The sequence below is a fragment of the Dreissena polymorpha genome, chromosome 4 (assembly GCF_020536995.1).
Source record: "Dreissena polymorpha isolate Duluth1 chromosome 4, UMN_Dpol_1.0, whole genome shotgun sequence".
NCBI classification, from domain to species: Eukaryota; Metazoa; Mollusca; class Bivalvia; order Myida; family Dreissenidae; genus Dreissena; species Dreissena polymorpha.
Window position 1 is genome coordinate 87,783,394 of NC_068358.1, and position 21,013 is coordinate 87,804,406.

At 35.5% G+C, this 21,013-nt stretch overlaps 1 protein-coding gene across 7 annotated transcripts in view; it reads left to right on the top strand.

Moving 5' to 3' along the window:
* The window catches only part of LOC127877394 (transient receptor potential cation channel subfamily M member 3-like), a 279,970-nt gene that overhangs the window by 142,736 nt on the left and 116,221 nt on the right, over positions 1 to 21,013 (top strand). For all 7 annotated transcript variants that reach the window (XM_052423217.1, XM_052423218.1, XM_052423216.1 and 4 more), the window contains 2 exons: positions 14,683 to 14,845; positions 18,196 to 18,412. In XM_052423217.1, coding sequence (XP_052279177.1) covers positions 14,683 to 14,845; positions 18,196 to 18,412 — 380 coding nt within the window. The remainder of the gene's footprint in view (positions 1 to 14,682; positions 14,846 to 18,195; positions 18,413 to 21,013) is intronic.

Here is a 21,013-nt window from a genome sequence, read left to right on the forward strand (position 1 = left end):
TTGCTTTCAAACTTCAAATACTTTCATGCTATCATGAGGTTACTGTACCTGGCAAGTTGAATTTTACCTTGACCTTTGAATGACCTTGACTCTCATGGTTAAATTATTAAATTTTGTTAAAATTGCCATAACTTCTTTATTTATGATTAGATTTGATTGATACTTTGACAAAACTACTCTTACCTGACATACCACAATAGACTTCACCCAAACCATTCCCCGTGCCCCCCCCCCCCCCCCCCCCCACAATTTTTTTTTCTTTTCTTTTAAGATCATCTCACAAATGACCACCACACCCTCACACTATACCCCCCCCCCCCCATTTTATTTTTTTTGAAACGGTTAAAAAACACAAATATTTATTTTTATTATTTTATTTTTGATATACCGTCCAACCATCGCACCCAAGAATCCCCTCCCCCGCACCCCCCCCCCCCCCCGACCCCGATTTTTTTTTTTTTTTTTTTTTTGCATTTTTTTTTTGGCATTTTTGGAAGATAATGTAATAAATGTCCTCACCCCCACACTAAACACCCCTCTTCACTCCACCCCTCCCTCCTTTGTGATTGAAATTTAGAGTCCCTTCACCTTTAAAAAGAAAATAGATGAGTTTTCTGCACCCGCAAGGCGTAGCTCTTGTTGTAATAGTTATGAGAATGTGTCTGAACTGTTCCCGTTTTCAATCATTTTGAAAGAGACATTGTTTGCTTGAGATATGCTAGTTAATACAATATTTTGTTTTCTTATTGAAAGTGTTTGGGTAATACGAATTTTTAAATCAAGCACCGTATTTAAACTGTACATCAACGATTGTTCTCTTTTATGTGACGTCGTCAAATTAACAGTTTTCAGATTTAGCACATACGTCAATTAGTGCCAATCAAAGTTAAAAGAGACGGTTTTCACACGTGAATTTTGGGGACCTTATTACTCAATTGTTACTACTGGGGGAACGATTGCGCTGAGAATTGCAAATATTGTCAAAACAACATTGATGGCAATTAGCAGGCGGGGACCCACAAGTGCGCCGTTTTATTGCTCTTATTGACAATTATTGGCAACACTTTCATGCTTCAGTGCACATTATAACCTCAAGTCTTGCTGTCAACACAGATTAGCAGAATATGCTTCGTTATTACTCTGGTTGTTTAAAGAAAAGATTAATTAAAATGACAGTCAGTCTTCCCCAAGTATTTTAAATCCACGAAAAAATGTGTCAACGAATTAGTTGTTTGTTATTAAACCACGAAATTTCATACTGACGAATTTCTATACGTTTACAGTATTTGGGAATTACAACGCAACTGTTCCTCATGAAACTTTTTTCCGATTAAACCTGGCCACATCCTTTGAGTGTTATGATTTACAGACTTGTATATCAAAATAACTATTTACTCTAAAACTGCAGTGTAGTATTTGACCTTTAACATTATATTGTGGTCCTCTACAGGTTTTTAGCAAAGCCCATTTTGTCAAAATGGCAACGACCCATGGGAAACATTGTTTTTGTATCAACTTGCTATATTAGGACAGTGTGTGGGGTATTCTTTGTAACTACTGTGACCAGCTCTAAATGTGTTTTATTATGTGAAACATGCAAGGTCATAAAGCTAAGGTCAATGCCAGTCACATTTATAAACCCAGGTTATCACAGGACCTTATATGTAATGAATAATGTTATTTCTGTACACACATGTATTAAGCGTAAAACGTACAGAGACTTATTGGTCAATGTTTGGTCAAGTATTTAATTTCATGCTTTTTTGGGGTCATCCAGTTATATTTAGTTCTAATATGTAATTTTTTGTATAATAATCATTAAGATGTGACAAGTGCACATGTCTTTTTGACAGACTTGAATCATGTGAGTTGAGAACCTATATTGATGACAGCCATCACTGACAATTTGGACACTCTGCGTACTTAATTGATTTACTGGTTATACTTGTAACACTGTATTATGTGAATTGGGAATAAGACATCAAACTGGGAATGGACATCATTTTGGTGATTTTCTCAAACAAAACTATTCATTTCATGATATACATATGTTTTTGTAATATATTATCTATAATTTAAGCTTAATAAGAAATTTTCCATGACTTTTTCATTAACAGTGATTGAATTTGTATCATTTAAAGTGTATTTTTAAACCGGCATGGACACAGTTTCATTTCATGAGGTTTTTTTTTTAAATTAATAAAAAATCCAGTTTTTAAGTAAAATCAATTTAAATGATGCTATTATATATGCAAGTATATGTTTTAATTATAATTTGTAAAACTAGATAAATGCAACATATAAAACTGCATATTATGTTCTTTTGATAAAACACAATTTATTCCCAAATTGATGTCTTATTCCCAATTCACATAATACAGTGTTTTGTTATGAAACTGAAATTAGTAACGTTGGCTGAGTTTTGTCTTATCATTTATTAATTGGCATGTTAATAAAAATGCCTTTTGATAGTTCAAAATAATGATAAAGAATTAAAATAAGGATAGATACATAAATAAGTACCTTAATAATTTAAAACAGTGAATATTTTTCAAGGATAAGAAGCTTATTAATCTATTTACCTTTTCCGGACTGTAATTGCAAGTTGATTATAGCAGCTGTACAATTATATTACAATCACTTAGTCATATGTTATCATAGATTTAGTATATTAGTATATTTTGACATTGAAATAATTTTTATACAGATTATAGTTTTTGGCTCCACTGGCCAAAGCCCAGCGGGGCTTATGTCATGGTCCTGTGTCCGTCGTGTGTGCGTCAGTGCGTCCGTGCGTGCTTGCGGTAACTTTTTCTTTAAACATCTTCTTCTCCTAAACTACTGGTCCATTTCTGATGAAATTTCTCAGGAATGTTCATGTGGTGAACCTCTTTCAAATTTGTTCAAATAATGCCCCTGAGGTCAAATTTGACCCTGCCCCGGGGGTCAAAAAATTGAAAATTTGCTTATATAAGGCCTATTAAATTGTGCAAACTTTAAAATCTTCTTGTCCATAACCATTGGGCCTAGGGCTACCAAATTTGCTATGTAGTGACATCTTATAGTCCTCTACCAAGTTTGTTCAAATTATGCCCCTGGGGTTAAATTTGACCCTGCCCCGGGGGGTCAAAAAATAGAAAATTTGCTTATATAAGGCCTATTTTGTGCAAACTTTAAAAATCTTCTTGTCCATAACCATTTGGCGTAGGGCTACCAAATTAAGTATGTAGTGACATCTTATAGTCCTCTACCAAGTTTGTTCAAATTATTCCCCTGGGGTCAAATTTGAGCCTGCCCGGGGGGTTAAAAAATTGAAAATTTGCTTATATAAGGCCTATTTTGTGAAAACTTTAAAAATCTTCTTGTCCATAACCATTGGGCCTAGGGCTATCAAATTTGCTATGTAGTGACATCTTATAGTCCTTTACAAAGTTTGTTCAAATTATGCCCCTGGGGTCAAATTTGACCCTGCCCCAGGTGGGTTAAAAAATTAAAAATTTGCTTATATAAGGCCTATTTTGTGCAAACTTTAGAAATCTTCTTGTCCATAACCATTGGGCCTAGGGCTACCAAATTTGCTATGTAGAGACATCTTATAGTCCTCTACCAAGTTTGTTCAAATTATTCCCCTGGGGTCAAATTTGATCCTGCCCCGGGGGATTAAAAAATTGAAAATTTGCTTATATAAGGCCTATTTTGTGCAAACTTTAAAAATCTTCTTGTCAATAACCATTGGACCTAGGGCTACAAAATTTGCTATGTAGTGACTTCTTATAGTCCTCTACCAAGTTTGTTCAAATTATTCCCCTGGGCTCAAATTTGACCCCGCCCCGGGGCTTACAAAACTGAACATATGACGTTTACCAGGGGAGATTACTGCAGCCGTTTTACTGTGACCAACAACATCAACATCTTGAAAACATGAGATAAAACCCTGTCATTTAGTGCCATTTTACGTCAGATGGTGACTGCTTACAAAGGCATTGAAGTAAGAACATGTGTTATGAATGTTTTTCTTACAAACTGAAAAAAGTCTGGTTTTATTTAAATATGTCGAAAGTGACCATATATCCGGATGAAAATATTTTGGATGACATGTTAATTTCATGTCTTTTTTGTAGTGTTTAATAATATTTTATTGATTTTAAAAACACAACTTCCATGAACATAATTATTTCAAGAAAAGTCAATATATGATACTGCACGGTAAACTCAAACTTTGTATCTAAGAGAAGGTGTTGAAATTAATGAAGTGCAATGTTTTTAACTATCGTATATGCTGCTTTTTAATAACTTATGATTCATTGTTCCATTTGTGAATCGTGACTCATGAATTGTGGATATGATTGTCAATTGACATGACGCCTTATCTATGATCGCTCCGCCCACTAGAATTGATCCACCAATCAGCGATCGATTAATCGGGCGCACTCGTTAGCAACGACCTGTCTGCCATTTTCTAGACAATCTACATGTTTAGGTTCACTTTTATTCCAACGAGTTTCTTTTGTTTTCCTCTTTAAAAAAACGATTAAAAATGGTTAAACGGTGTCAATGGGGATTATGTAACTCGGACAATCGATATCCTGAAAGATTAGTTGGTGACATTTAATTTATATCCTTTCCAAAGCCGAAAAGAGATCTTGAGAAGTGTAAGAGATGCATAAATACATGCGGTCGTCACCACGAACAACTGAACGTCAACACTGTCACAGACAATTATAATACATTTTTATCGGATATACTAGCAGATTTAAAAAGTTTATGTTATCGATCTGATTATCACATAATATTTCACTTTTTTAAATAGTTTTATCAGTTACTAGGTCAGAAGCGAGGTTCATCTGCATTACTTAAAGAGAAATAAAACCCAGCATGAAGCCTAATTCATGCTGTGTTTTATTACTCTGATAGTAATGCACTTAATTGACATCATACATGTTATTTGAAGGTGACATGTGATATATTATCTTATTAACGGTATCTACACATTTGCACTCATGTGGTGTCACCAATAAACGCTTTTAATCCACACTAGGAGCTCGAATGCCTAGATCTCATTTTTAAACGAGTTTCGTTTATTTTGTTCGGATTAAAAAACGGAAATGAAATATGGCAAAAACGGTGTAAAAAGGGTTAATGCAACTCTGACATTTGGTATCCAGAAAGATAAGTTAGATTAATTAAATTTATACCATTTCCAACGCGGCAATGCGGTCTTGACAAGAGCGAGTGGAAGCTTCAAGAATTACCGAGATCCCCTTTATAGAACATTAATTTGTTTCACAAACTTGAAATGTCATATAAGCAATAACTAAGCATTATTAAGTATGTATTATGTCACATGTGCATGTAAAATAATTGAGAATTTTGGTACCCAATTCGTGTAACTACGAAATCCCCGTTAAAAATCGCGTTTCTGTGTGTGTCAGAAACAAGTGAAAACCATTTTGTTATTATTTTAATAAAGACGTATCGATAAATGCTATTGTAAAAGAGTTATTATTACTGATATTAGTTAACCAATAAATGCGGTAACTTCGGGGAAGTCGGTACCTGCGCGAGCGTCTGATATTGGTAGCCTTATTAATTTATAATAGTCTGACCGTATTCCATTTCGTACAATGCTAATTTTATATCAGACAATGTCCAAACTTACTGTGTTGTTTTTGCGCTTTAAATTATAGTGATTGATAAATGTCCCATAAGCAATGTTTAATATGATTAATATCACATTTATACGCAATAACATGTGGGATTGAGATACCCACCCGGCGTCAGAAAGCGCGTAAAACTTCACCGAATTCCCAGTTATAAAGCGCTATTTCGTGTCAAATACACGGGTAGGGGGAATGTTTCGGTTATAATTTTGTTAATAACACGGGTAAATACCGGTGAAGTGTTCATTTATTTCAAATACCACCATTACACTTAATAACGGGTTCGATTTCGGTAAGCGCGCAAGCGTTTGAGAGCGTGTTTAATGTACCGATTTACCCGTTATAAATAGCTGATGTTCTCTTTAATCGTATATTTTTTGCATTTGCAGAATAACTAAATGGCATAAACCCTTTTACAAGTGTAATATGGTGTTAAAAAAGTCCATAAAATCATCCGGAATATCGCGTAAATCTATATGCAGTCTATAGACAAAGAAGCCATTTTGGTGTTAGCTTGTCTAGGTTTTCTTCCCGCTGAGCCACGTGATTAAGTGGGCGGAGCGATCACTGATAAGGCGTCATGTCAATTGCTCAACAATCCATATATATTTCTGACCATTTTATAATTTTCTTAATATAAGTTATGAATTGATCTTAGAAGTCAAATGTATTACTTAATTAAATACATAAATAAATATAAAGAAATAATCTTTAGATTATCATAATATTCTCAGGCCTGTTGGTCTTAGGGATGTGTTGGTTGATGAGCAATTTCTCCTTTTATCACAATGATTTCTACCCTACCTGATCATTTCAGTTAATTTTAATTTAATTGACGTCTGCAACCTCTTTCAAATTGGGTAAGTCCAAAATGTGTCGTTTTGTAAAGGGTAAAGGCATTTTGATTCCTATGGGTCTTGTGAATCTGTTTCAAATCATTGCACGTTTTTTTCCCAAAAAAAAAACAGTGGAGCGATACAGGTCCATCATGGCCCTCTTGTTATTATCACCTACCAGTTTCATCAGAGGGGACTTTTGGTTTGTGCTCTGTGTGTCGGTCACTCCGTCAGTCTGTGAGTCTGTCACACATTTCTGGATCCTGCGATAACTTTAAAAGTTTTTAATATTTGTTCATGAAACTTGAAACATGGATAGATGGCAATAAGGACATTATGTACGTCATTTGAATTTGTTCCTAAGTCAAAAACTCTGGTTGCTATGGCAACAAATTAAAAAAAATATATATATATATTTCTGACAATGGTTGAGCACCAGTAGGGGACATATATTGCTTGGCAATAGTCTTGTTTATACAGTTTTACAGATAAAAATCTATATGTCAAATCATAGGATATTGATTTTTAGGATCTTTATTATACCCCCATTACCATTGGTAATGTGGGCTATATAGGAGTCACTTTGTTGGTCTGTCGGTCCGTCGGTCTGTCCTGAAATTTCATCCGATCTTCACCAAACTTGGTCAGAAGTTGTATCTAGATGATATCTAGGTCACATTTGAATATGGGTCAAGCCGTTTAAAACTAGGTCATGGGGTCACTTAGTGTGTTTTAAACAAAAGTTTGTCCGGACCATAACTATGTAATTTTTCGTTAGATTTTAAAATGACTTGGTACATTTGTTCACCATCATTGGACGGTGTGTCGCGTGAAAGAATTACATTGATTTCTCTAAGGTCAAGGTCATGCTTTGAGTTCCAAGGTCAAATGCTTGTTCGGAACATAACTTTGTTGATTATTGTGAGACTTCAAAATCATTTGGCACATTTGCTCACCATCATTGGACTGTGTGTTGCGCCAAAAAATTACTTCAATATTTCCAAGGTCAAGGTCAAACTTTGAGTTAAAAGGTCAAATATGAGCTTGTCCGTGCCATTAATATGTCATTCACTGTGAGATTTTAAAATCATTTGGCACATTTGTTCACCATCATTGGACGGTGTGTTGCCCGAAAGAATTATGTCAATATCTCTAAGGTCAAGGTCACACTTTAAGTTTAAAGGTAAAAAATGGCCATAAATGAGCTTGTCTGGGCAATAACTATGTGGTTCATTGATAGTTTTTAAGATCATTTGGCACATTTATTCACCATCATTGGACAGTGTGTCGTGGGAAAGAATTACATAGATATCTCCAAGGTCAAGGTCACACTTTGAGTTCAAAGGTAAAAAAAAGACCATAATGAGCTTGTCTGGGCCATAACTATGTCGTTCATTATGAAATTTGAAAATCATTTGGCACATTTGTTCACCACCATTGGACGGTGTGTTGTGTGAAAGAGTTACGTCGTTATCTCAAAGGTTAAGGTCACACTTTAAGTTCAAAGGCCAAAAATGGCCATAAATGATATTGTCTGGGCCATAACTATGTCGTTTCATTGTGAGATTTTAAAATAATTTGACACATTTGTTTACCATTATTGGACGGTGTGTCATGCAAAATAATTATGTAGATATCTGCAACATCAAGGTCTTACTGTGAGTTCAAAGGTCAAAAATGGCTAAAAATGATCTTGTCCGGGCCATAACTATGTCATTCATTGTGAGATTTTAAAATTACTCGGTACATTTGTTCACAATCATTGGATAATGTGAAAGAATAACGTCAATATCTCCAAGGTCAAGGTCACACTTGGAGTTCAAAAGTGAAAAATGGCCATAAATGAGCTTGTCCGGGCCATAACTATGTCATTCATTGTGAAATTTTAAAATGACTCTGTACATTAATATTGTTCACAGTCATTGGAGGGCAGGTCATGCGAAAGAATTCAAGTGTTCAAAGGACAAAATGGCCATAAATGATAAAGGCATAATAAATCTTAAAAATCACCAATAATTAGATTCTCTTGTTTTGTGCAGACAGCATGCAAAATAGTCTGTGTCAATGCGGCACGTGGTGGTATACAGCACGTCTGTGACAAAGCTCTAGTTAAACTCAGGAGCTATAATATTATGTAATAATTTCAGTCGTTAATTGATTTCAGTACACTATTGATCGTGGACTTTTAAAATGCTTGATTGCCTCCTTTTACTATCCTCATTGTTTGCTCATGTATGGTTTTATATTAATGCCCCCCTTCAAGAAGAGGGGGTATATTGCTTTGCACATGTCGGTCGGTCGGTCCGTCCACCAGGTGGTTTCCGGATGATAACTCAAGAACGCTTGGGGCTAGGATCATGAAACTTCATAGGTACATTGATCATGACTCGCAGATGACCCCTATTGATTTTGAGGTCACTAGGTCAAATGTCAAGGTCACGGTGACCCGAAATAGTAAAATGGTTTCCGGATGATTACTCAAGAACGCTTAGGCCTAGGATCATGAAACTTAATAGGTAGATTGATCATGACTCGCAGTTGACCCCTTTTGATTTTCAGGTCACTAGGTCAAAGGTCAAGGTCACAGTGACCCGAAATAGTAAAATGGTTTCCGGATGATAACTCAAGAACGCTTATGCCTAGGATCATGAAACTTCGTAGGTAGATTGATAATGGCTGGCAGATAACCCCTATTGATTTTCAGGTCACTAGGTCAAAGGTCAAGGTCACGTTGACCTGAAATAGTAAAATGGTTTCCGGATGATAACTCAAGAACGCTTATGCCTAGGATCATGAAACTTCATAGGTACATTGATCATGACTCACAGATGACCCCTATTGATTTTCAGGTCACTTGGTCAAAGGTCAACGTCACAGTGACCCGAAAAAGTAAAATGGTTTCCGGATGATAAATCAAGAACGCTTATGCCTAGGATCATGAAACTTGATAGGTAGATTGATCATGACTCGCAGATGACCCCTATTGATTTTCAGGTCACTAGGTCAAAGGTCAAGGTCACAGTGACAAAAAAAATATTCACACAATGGCTGTCACTACTACGGAGAGCCCATATGGGGGGCATGCATGTTTTACAAACAGCCCTTGTTTGGAATTGCTTCCAAACTTAACACCTGTAAGATTTTAAAAATCACTTCAAGTAAGGATTTTCCAATATATCAGATTAGAGTCAAGGCACAATGCAAGATATAACAATCACAAGCCTTAGGCCCATACGAAGCTGCAACAGAATTATTCCAGAAAATATTTACAAAATTACCGTAAAACGCTATATATAACGCGCATTGATGTATAACGCGCATCCACTTTTTGAAGCAAAAAAATCGGGAAAAAAAGTTTCTGAAGCAAAAAAAAAAATCGAAGGAAAATTTCCGTACCGTAGGCTCACTGAAAATCATTTTATTTACATTGCCGATCTCACGTGTTATTTTATTGTTTCAATAATTAATTATCTTAAAGAGGATAAGGATAAAGATACAACTTGTTTGTGTGTGTTTTTTTTAAATTATATTACGTGTAAAAATTGGGGGGGAGCAGATAGTCGCTGCTTTGTCTGTCCGTGTGTCCGTGCACAATTTTTGTCAGGGCTATTTCTCAGCAACTAATTACCGGAATTCAATTAAACTTTTTGGGAAGCTTCACTACCAAGAGGAGATGTGCATATTATAAGCCGGTTCTTGTCGGATGATTTTTCACAGAGTTATGGCCCTTTAGAATTTCCATTAACTGTACATATAGTGCAATTCTTGTCCGGGCTATTTCTCAGCAACTAATGACTGGATTTCAATTAAACTTTATTGGAAGCTTCACTACCAAGAGGAGATGTGCATAATATCAGGGTGTTCTAGTCGGATGATTTTTCACAGAGTTATGTCCCTTAGAAATTTTCCATTAACTGTACATATAGTGCAATTCTTGTCCGGGCTATTTCTAAGCAACTAATGACCGGAATTCAATGAAACTTTATGGGAAGCTTCACTACCAAGAGGAGATGTGCATAATATCAGCCAGTTTTGGTCGGATGATTTTTCCCAGAGTTATAGCCCTTTGTAATTTTCCATTGTACATAAAGTACAATTCTTGGCAATTCTTGTCTGGGCTATTTCTTAGCAACTTATTACATGAATTCAATGAAACTTTATGGGAAGCATCACTACCAACAGGAGATGTGCATATTATCAGCCGGTTATGGTCGGATGATTTTTCACAGAGTTATGGCCCTTTGAAATTTTCCATTGTACATATAGTGCAATACTTGTCTGAGCTATTTCTCAACAATTTATCACGGGAATTCAATGAAACTTTATGGGAAGCTTCACTACCAAGAGGAGATGTGCATATTATCAGCCAGTTATGGTCGAATGATTTTTCACAGAGTTATGGCCCTTTGAAATTTTCTATAAACTGTACATATAGTGCAATTCTTGTCTGGGCTATTTCTCCCCAACTACTGATTGGATTTCACTGAAGCTTTATGGGATTAGCTTAAGGTAGCGCACCTCTAATGGGCACATATCCAAATATAATATAAATAATTATTTTCTTAATCAGCATCATTTCACTGAACTTCATGCAAATTTGTAGGTAGGCTTTCCATGCTTTTTAAAAAAATATACCGTTTTTTTGTAAAACCACCCTAAGCTCAGCTTTTGTACAGTTTATTTTACCCCTGGGGTATATAAAAGTTCCATAATTCATTCAAATTTCCAAATATGGGCATGCTGTTGGTGTGTATAGATGCAGTAAAGGTGTTTAAAATTTAAACAAGATGAAAAAAGTATTCTTTTACAGACATTTATTTTTTACAAATTTTTATCTATGGAAGAGCGTCATGAAATGTAAGTGATTTCAGCCAAGTAAAAATTTGGTCGGTTAAAAACAAAGTGTCATAAAATTCAAAATAGTATCATTTAAGTTATATTTTAAACATAGTTTTTAAAGAAACACTATATACAGCAAAAATACCAAGAAATAGACAGATTTACCGTTTACTTTTTGAAATAAAAACAAAAATGCAACATGCATCATTCGTATTTTCAGCAGTAAATCACCCAATTTAGTCATAACGTTGTTTTAATTTTAAAAATTGAAGGATGTGCATAAAAATTTCAACATATTAAACAAAAAACATAGCATATAAATTATGCTACATTAAATCAAATTACGTAAGAAAATAAATAAAACGTGTCGCAAAAAGTATGCGATGTCGGCAGGATTCGAACCTGCGCGGGAAGATCCAAAAAAATGTGTAGTCCATCGCCTTTACCACTAGGCCACGACAACTTCAAATTTGTTCAACCTTAAATTAGATATTCATAAGTAAACAGGTAAAAAGGCTCGCCAATCTTTGAAGAAATCGCGAAATCGTATTTTTTTCAGGTGATATTTGGATCAAAGTCAATATTTATTTTGAAAATAATGTATTCTAAAGAAATTACGTAAACATATAACAAAATTCGAACTTTGAACAAAATAAAATGCATCTCTCGGAAATAACCGATCATTGAAGATATAACGATCGTAAAATAAATCGCGGGAAATCATTAGAGGTGCGCTACCTTAACTACCTTGAGGAGATGCGCATGTTATTAGTGGGTTCTTGTTAGATGAGTTATGGCCCTTTGAAATTTTTAAGTTGCTAAACCATCCATTATTTTATTTTGTCCAAAGTTATGCCCCTCAAGACGTTTCCTTTAATCTGAATATATAGTGCAATATTGTGACAAAAGAAAAAAATTTGGGGAGCATCCCCCTTCTCCGACGGTTTCTTGTCATCATAAGTCTTCGAAGTAACTGTCCATGATTTTATTGTGGACACATTACACATTACGGACAGATTAGTGTGCTTGGTATAACTAATAAGACACTTAAATTTTTTATTGGTATTGGCACGGGTTATTCACGCATAACTTATTCACAACCGAGCATTTTATTTACATTTCCCATCTCACGCGTTCTTTTCGAGCGTCTATAATTGACAGGAGACTTTAACAACTCAAACTTCTCAACACCATTACTGACATTACCAGCGTTAAACAAACAATGGAGGTGTGAAGCCGTTTGCCGGTTCGCATGTTTTTATTATAGCCCAGCTACACAAAACTTGACAGGTGACACAAATTGCTCGATAATCACAACCCCAATCTTGACATGACGTATGAAAACGTGTGAACAAACACAACATCAATTTTATTAACATATTTGAAAAGCAAGAAAAATAATAATAATTATCGGGATAGATCTTGCCGACATACTATTGTAAATCGACAAGTGCCCCCAAATAAATTGTGTAATCCTAGTACAGTAGGGTAATATTGTGGGAAAAAACAATAAAGTTTAAATAAAAATGGCTTCCTTGTTTTTCATTTTCTTCTTCAAATTTATTTGATTTCAATGCTCTGTATGTACCTGAAAAAGATAGTAAATATTAATGTTAACTTTATAATGTTTGTCCATCTATATTCAGATTGTAAATATAACACAATTATTAACATAGTTACAGTTAAAACAACGGGGAACAGAATGATGCGAGTTACCGTAACTGGGTAACTGACAGAGAAAGAATGTCTTGGAATGGCTGTAGTTGTGCATAACGCGCATCAAGTTTTTAAAATTAAATTTGGGGGTAAAAATGTGCGCCTTATACACAACGTTAAACGGTATCACACCTATCAAAACTGAAATTTTTACAAGCATAAGCTGGCATGATAGCTTTAACCAAAGGTAATTTACACTGAAATTAAGTGTATATATAAGTCCATCTTGTATTAAGGGACCAATCAAGGGACTAACCAAAAGTGTTCTTTTTATAATATGTACTTAAAAAAAAGACATCTGCAAAAAGGTAAAATAGTCATCAAATTCATAGACAGATTCTGCAACACAATTATCATGTATGCTATTGAAATTAAATAAAATAATCTAGATATTAGTGTAGTTAAAAATATTACCTTGACATTTGATGACTGTAAACAAATTCAACAAAATACTTTTGCCTTTATTTACAATAAATGTGTAAAAATTTTGTAAACACAAATGTTGGCCATTTTTTGGGAAATGTACACAAAATTTGTATATTGAAACTACTTGGCCTTTCGCTGATATTGTTTGAAATTGCAAATAGGGACTGAGCATGGGTGAATCACATGTTAAATATCAGTGCATTGGGTAGTGCGTTTAACCATTAACTCCACCTTCATCCTCTTTGAAAGATTTTAGAGGCGGAGCTATGCATGTGCTATTACACAATTGGTGGCTTAATCCATGATTTGGACATCAAATTACACAATAATCAGCGATTGCTAGATGCATAAGACAATGGTCGCTTAATTCAATTGGTTGCATCCACAAGATTGACTGTACATTTTAACAAAATAACCATATATGCCGATTGTTGTCACAGTTAATTAGAAATCAACAGTATGTCTAAAAATATTTACAAAAAAGTGGAACAGCATTTTTGTTCATAGCACTTAAAACATTTTTTATGCTCCCCTTCGAAGAAGAAGGGGTATATTGTTTTGCACATGTCGGTCCGTATGTATGTCCGTCGGTCTGTATGTCCATCCGTCCACCAGATGGTTTCCGGATGATAACTCAAGAACGCTTAGACCTAGGATCATGAAACTTCATAGGTACATTGATCATGACTCGCAGATGACCCCTTTTGATTTTGAGGTCACTAGGTCAAAGGGCAAGGTCAAGGTGACTGGAAATAGAAAAATGGTTTCCGGATAATAACTCAAGAACGCTTACGCCTAGGATCATGAAACTTCATAGGTACATTGATCATGACTCGTAGATGACCCCTATTGACTTTCAGATCACTAGGTCAAAGGTCAAGGTCACGGTGACCCGAAATAGTAAAATGGTTTCCGGATGATAACTCAAGAAAGCTTATGCCTAGGATCATGAACCTTCATAGGTACATTGATCACGACTCGCAGATGACCCCTATTGATTTTCAGGTCACTAGGTCAAAGGTCAAGGTCGCAGTGCCAAGAAACATATTCACACAATGGCTGCCACTACAACTGACAGCCCATATGGGTGGCATGCATGTTTTACAAACAGCCCTTGTTTTTTATCCATTTCTTTACACAGTTGGTATGGAAAGTGATTATTTGAAAAATGATTAAAAAAAACACAGAATTTCCCGTTTCTTCAGGTGTTGCTGTGGGAGACCGGAGAACTGGCCAGGTCATGTGACCCAGTCGCTGGGTGTTGGATCTGACGAGCGCTGGCACCCGTACCGGCACACAGAGGCCAAGGTCACAGACGCGTACGGTGTCCTGGAATTCCAAGGAGCACCGCACCCTAGCAAAGCACAGGTAGGAATGATGCTGGTTTTCACATGGGTCAGTCAGTGTTAGTAATATTTAAGCTTGTATCTAGGAAACATGGCTTAATGCATGTGTGTTAGATTAGCCTGTGCCGATTGCAAAGCCTAATAAGAGAAATACATTCCAGCTTGACTTGAATTGAAGTCAGCCTTTAAGTAAATAATTCCATTAAAGTGAAACATGTCCCTGATTATATAGCTTGTGTGGACTGCAAGGTGTTACAGGCTGTTCACTATATAGTTGTCTGTTTATTCAAATTTAATGAACCCTTTACCCAACATTTTCAAGATTCAAAATACAATTTTGGAAAGTCAAATTCAACTTCAAGGGTTACCAAAACAGTTTATAACAGGCTGTAATGATACAAGAATTTATATATGTTACCCATTCTCATAATTCAACTTAGGAAACACACAGCAAAATCAGGAAAATAAAACAATCTCTAAATGGTGTATCTAGAATATGGCAATTAAATGCGTCTTTGATTTGCTTTCATTTCATTTGTCAATTAAAAAAATGCAATGTAAGAATAACATATAAACTGTTCAAATTGAATGATATTCACAATTTCAGTGCCATATTCAGTTGAGAAAACAAGACAAAATGTGGAACAAATTTATGTTCAAAATGAGACTGAACAGGAGGTGCTAATTGCTGATGGTAATGTTTTGTTAAATTGAATAATGGTCTCTTCCATGAACTGATACCCTCCAGACAAGCTTTGGATCTAATCACTAGGTTATAAATGGATTAAGACAAGGAAGACCTAATGGGTTAATGAAGTCTGTGCAATGACTGGTTTTAGGGGTATAGATGATGATGACACCAGACACACCTTTACCAAGGGTCACTTTGACCCTTACGGTGACACAAGTAAATTGTATGTTTTTATTTTTATTCAGGAATTTCGCCATTCCGGGAAATTGATTTTGCAATGAGGGGGGGGGAGGGATAGGCACCCTTAAACAGAGGTGTTATATGTTAAGGTTAAAAACCTTTTAACATATATTCTGCTGGTATCACGTGAGAAAAACCTATTCAGTTGAGGTAATAGTTTTAGAAGACGTTGTTTTCTGGTATACATTAGTTTTGAATAATATTCACTTTTGTCTTGGAATGTTTCGCTGTGGCTACAAAACAATCACATCAGATAAATCCAAATTTTGCATATGGAATTTTGCTTGGTAAAATAATGGCTGGGCATGATGAATGAATTGTTCTGAAGATACCACTTAAATATTAAACCTTTTAGATGTTTGTTTGGCTGGCTTTTGTTTGAGCAATTCTTCATATACATGTACATTGTCATTGGTTTTGCAGCCAATACTGGTATGAATGTTGCATGGTTAAAAGGAGTGATTTTCAAGTGCATAAACAATGAGATCTGATTTCTCAATGTATATGTTGTTGGAATGTAAATTATCAAAAAGCATTGTGAGCAAATTCCATAAATGTTTTTGAAACAAAGCAATGAGTGAAAGCAGTTCTGTCTGCTTGTTTTGGCTGGTGATGTTGTTTAACAAATAGTTGAACAGTATAAGTAGAATGATGATTTAAATTTAAGCTTTGTATAATGCCTCACATTTGTAAAATCCTCAAAATACATCCATGCATTGTGTCCAAGTTCAGTCTGTTGCAACTCAGGGTGTTATGAAAATGTTAACAACATTTATGACACTGTCTTACAAGTTTGGTTGGAAAAGCAGTTAACATGTGCATTTGTTCGTTTTTAGCTCAGCTGTTTTTGGAGAAAACCTGAGGTATTGTCATAGCCAGCTCGTTGTCCGCCATAGGCGTCGTGCTAAAACCTTAACATTGGCTCTAAAATCAAAGTGCTCCCACCTACATTTTTGAAACTTCATATGTAGATGCACCTTGATGAGTTCTACATGCCACACCCATTTTTGGGTCAGTAGGTCAAAGGTCAAGGTCACTGTGACCACTAATATAAAACTTTAACATAGGCTCTAAAATCAAAGTGCTTCCACCTACAACTTTGAAACTTCATATGTAGATGCACCTTGATGAGTTCTTCAAGCCACACCCATTTTTTGGTCACTAGGTCAAAGGTCAAGGTCACTGTGACCTCTAATATAAAACTTTAACATACACCTCTACATTGGCTCTAAAATCAAAGTGCTTCCACAAAGGTCAAGGTCACTGTGACCTCTAAAAAAAATAATTCTGACAAGCTTTTGCCGCGAAGCGTGGCACCCGTTATGCGGTGCTCTTGTTATTTTAATGTTATTTTCTGGCTGAATAATGTATCTATTGAAATTCTTGCATCAGCTGAGCAGCTTTGATATCTTCAGGGCTCAAAACACAGTCAGTTTAATCTAGAATACAGGGACAAAAATTAGTACAATATTATTCCATATTATTGTGTGTTACCTAATGTTGCATGTATATCACATTCAAAATCTTAAGCTGGCAATGGCCTAGTATTACAGACATTTCTAAGTCAATGTTCGGACTCAACCTTTTTTTTCTTCTCAATTTTGACGATGAGTTTGATTGTGATGCTAAATTTGGTGTACACAGAAGTTTTTGTGTCTAATTATGGAAGATGATGTGAATATTGTATAGGTGAGATTTAGGTGACATTTAAGTATTTTTGTTTAGCTGACTGACATTTTCAATACTCAGCTGTGTGGACACCCACATCTAATTTTCTGAGATGAGCTATAAAAATGAGAAGCTTCATGACTTTGGGCCAAAATAACACACATTATATGCATCTTTCCAAGCAGTTAGTTCATGCCAAACTCTATATGAGCCGGGTCTGGGAATACTGCTTACTGCATGTGTGTTTAGTGTTGTCAGCACAGGCTAAACAGGGAAAGAATTTCTGCCTTTATTGGATTTTTGCTATGAAAGTCTTCCTTTAACAAAAAATGCCATAAAAGCAGAAAGTGTCTTCACTGATTACAGACTGCACAGGCTAATCTGGGACAAAAATTTTCACACATGCATTAAGCCCAGTTTTCTCAGTACGAGGCTTATATAAACATGAGTTTTTCTTTTCTTGTTTAACCCTTTACCACTTAGATACGTATTTGTACGCAGTTGTAGTCCTTTAAAAAGTTATATTTCATTCAAAACCTTTTTTCACTGGATTCAAGTTTTGAAGGCTTCATTTCCAACCCTTAGTTACTGATGAGCAGCAAATAGCATAAAACCTGAACAGACTGCAAGTAACTCGCAGGCTGTTCTGGTTTAATGCTGGTTGCAAAAGCCATTTTCAGTTTGCTTATTGGGGAAAGGGTTAACAGTATGTATGTTCTAGTTCAACAGTATGTATGTTCTAGTTCAACAGTATGTACGTTCTTGTATTACAGTATGTACGGCTGAGCAGCTACGACTCGAAGGCCGACCAAGTGCTACAGCTGTTACTGACCCAGTGGGGCCTGGAGCTCCCCAAGCTTCTCATCACCGTCCATGGGGGCATCCTGAACTTTGACCTCCAGCCTAAACTGAAGCGGGTGTTCAGGAAAGGTCTACTTAAGGCAGCCAAGACCACTGGCGCCTGGATCATCACTGGAGGAACTAACACTGGTAAGTGTCAACCATATGGCTTGGATAAAATATGTGGATGGAGTCAGGGTTTTTTCCTTAGAGAATGGCATTTCTTGACAATTTTTTGAAATTTGAGGCTCACCTTTTCACAATTTTATAAAATTCGCAACTCTTTTTTCACAATTTTGAAAATTTCACAACTTGTTTTTTTTCACAAATTGAGGGGCCAAAGGCTACTTCAAAAAGATGGTTAAAAAGCCCTGGGAGTTAAAAACTGGTGTATCTGGTTAACAGTTTTATATTAGATACAATATTTTCATTCTTATCCCTCCATATGTTAAAGGGATAGTTTAGCCGCCGTATTTTCGAGGCATAGTTTAACCTTTCATATGTTTAAAGGGTAGTTTTAAACTAAATTACCTTGCCGACTTACTATATAGTATTTTTATGCCTCTTGCATGTTTATGCTATTTTTGGGGGGCCAATTGGGGAAAGTACTGGTACCAGCCCAATAGGTAAAAAAATAACCGCAAAAAACCCTGAAATTGGGAAAATTCGGGTTGTAAAGTCGTCAAATTTGGAAATTGCTGTATTTGATTTTTTGCTCACAAATAGTTTAAAATTCATAACTAAGTATTGACAAGTTGTCAATATTATATTTGTTTAGGTTCAAGCAATAGGGTAATTTACTAAATGTTGCATTTTATTAATAAACTTAAATTGGGTTTTATTTGGACAGCAATTGGGAAATTTGTAGTTTTTCCCAATTGAGAAAGTGCCCTTTTCAGGTACTTCTTAAAGAATGAAACAAAATTCTGTAAACCTATGTTTTGTGTAAAAAGGTCTTTTTGAGTGTCTATTAAAAAAAAATTTAACTCCCGTCATGGCTAAACATAACTAATCTTACTTATTTGTAAATTCTTGGTTATAGATTTGCGGAGAACAAACATTTGATTTCTCTCTTGTGAAAAGGAGCATATTATTCTCATATTTAATTACATTAATTTTGTAGTTTAGATTGGCTATACATAAAACATATCACGTTTGAAGGCAAGGCAGTTTTAGCTACATGTATTGTTATAAAGATTTATTATTCCTTAGAAACAATTCAGTGTCATTTGTTCATTTTTAACCAAGTGGTCTTTAATTTAAATTCTTATTTAATCTGGTCTTTGCTGATATTATAATTTAGCAAAATTTACCTCTATTTAATTTAAAATTATTATCCTTTAGCAAACCTTAGTCTTAGTGGTTTTGGATCAAAACATTTTTTTACGGAAACTCTCAGCGTCAAACCTTTCTACCATATGTTCTATTGTTTGCTTGGTAATGATTTTTTCGACCAATTTTGGTTTGACAAATATAGGTTTTAATGCAATATTAGGCTGTTTTATGACTGATATAGCTGCAAATAGTTACATTCGAAGCGTTTGCTGATTTGTGACACTGCGGCAAAAATGACTCCCATGGCGGGACTCCCATGTTTTTATCACGAAAATACAAGATTAAAATTATTGTTGCATGATTTTCCTCAAATATTTTATTAATTTAGCATGCATGTCAATTAAATGCAATAATCTTGAGAACAAACATAATTTCTAAGCAACAAAATCTGTTTAGCCGGTAAATACTGTAAAATCATTAAATCTGTCTGTTTTGTAACCAGAAGAGGGGGTAAATTGTTTTGCACATGTCGGTCGGTCCGTCAGTTGGTCCGTCCACCAGATGGTTTCCAGATGATAACTCAAGAACGCTTAGGCCTAGGATCATGAAACTTCATAGGTACATTGATCATGACTGGCAGATGACCCCTATTGATTTTCAGGTCACTAGGTCAAAGGTCAAGGTCACAGTGACTCGAAATAGTAAAATGGTTTCCGGATGATAACTCAAGAATGCTTAGGCCTAGGATCATGGAACTTCATAGGTACATTGATCATGACTGACAGATGACCCCTATTAATTTTCGGGTCACTAGGTCAAAGGTCACAGTGACTCGAAACAGTAAAATGGTTTGCGGATGATAACTCAAGAATTCTTACGCCTAGGATCATGAAACTTCATAGGTACATTGATCATGTCTGGCAGATGATCCCTATTGATGTTCAGGTCACTAGGTCAAAGGTCAAGGTCACAGTGACTTTAAACAGTTAAATGGTTTCCAGATGATAACTCAAGAATAATTAGGCCTAGGATCATGACACTTCATAAGTACATTGATCATGACTGGCAGATGACCCCTGTTGATTTTCAGGTCACTAGGTCAAAGGTCAAGGTCACGGTGACAAAAAACGTATTCACACAATGGCTGCCACTACAACTGACATATGGGGGGCACGCATGTTTTACAAACAGCCCTTGTTAGGGTTATTCCCTGGAGCTTTAGTCTGTCATCTGTTGTGCAATGTCAGAATGAACCTCATTAAAACTCTAGAGGTCACAGTTATTGCCTGATCTTTATGAAACTTCAAGTTATGTCCCCTTATAATCCTGACCGTGATCAAAAGTAGAATTTGTGGAGTAAAACATTAGATCATTAGTTCAAATTGTAAAACATTCTTGTTTACACTGTTAAGGTCACATTTATTTCCAATCTTTATGAAACTTTTTAACAATTGTCTAAATGATATAAAGGCTTTT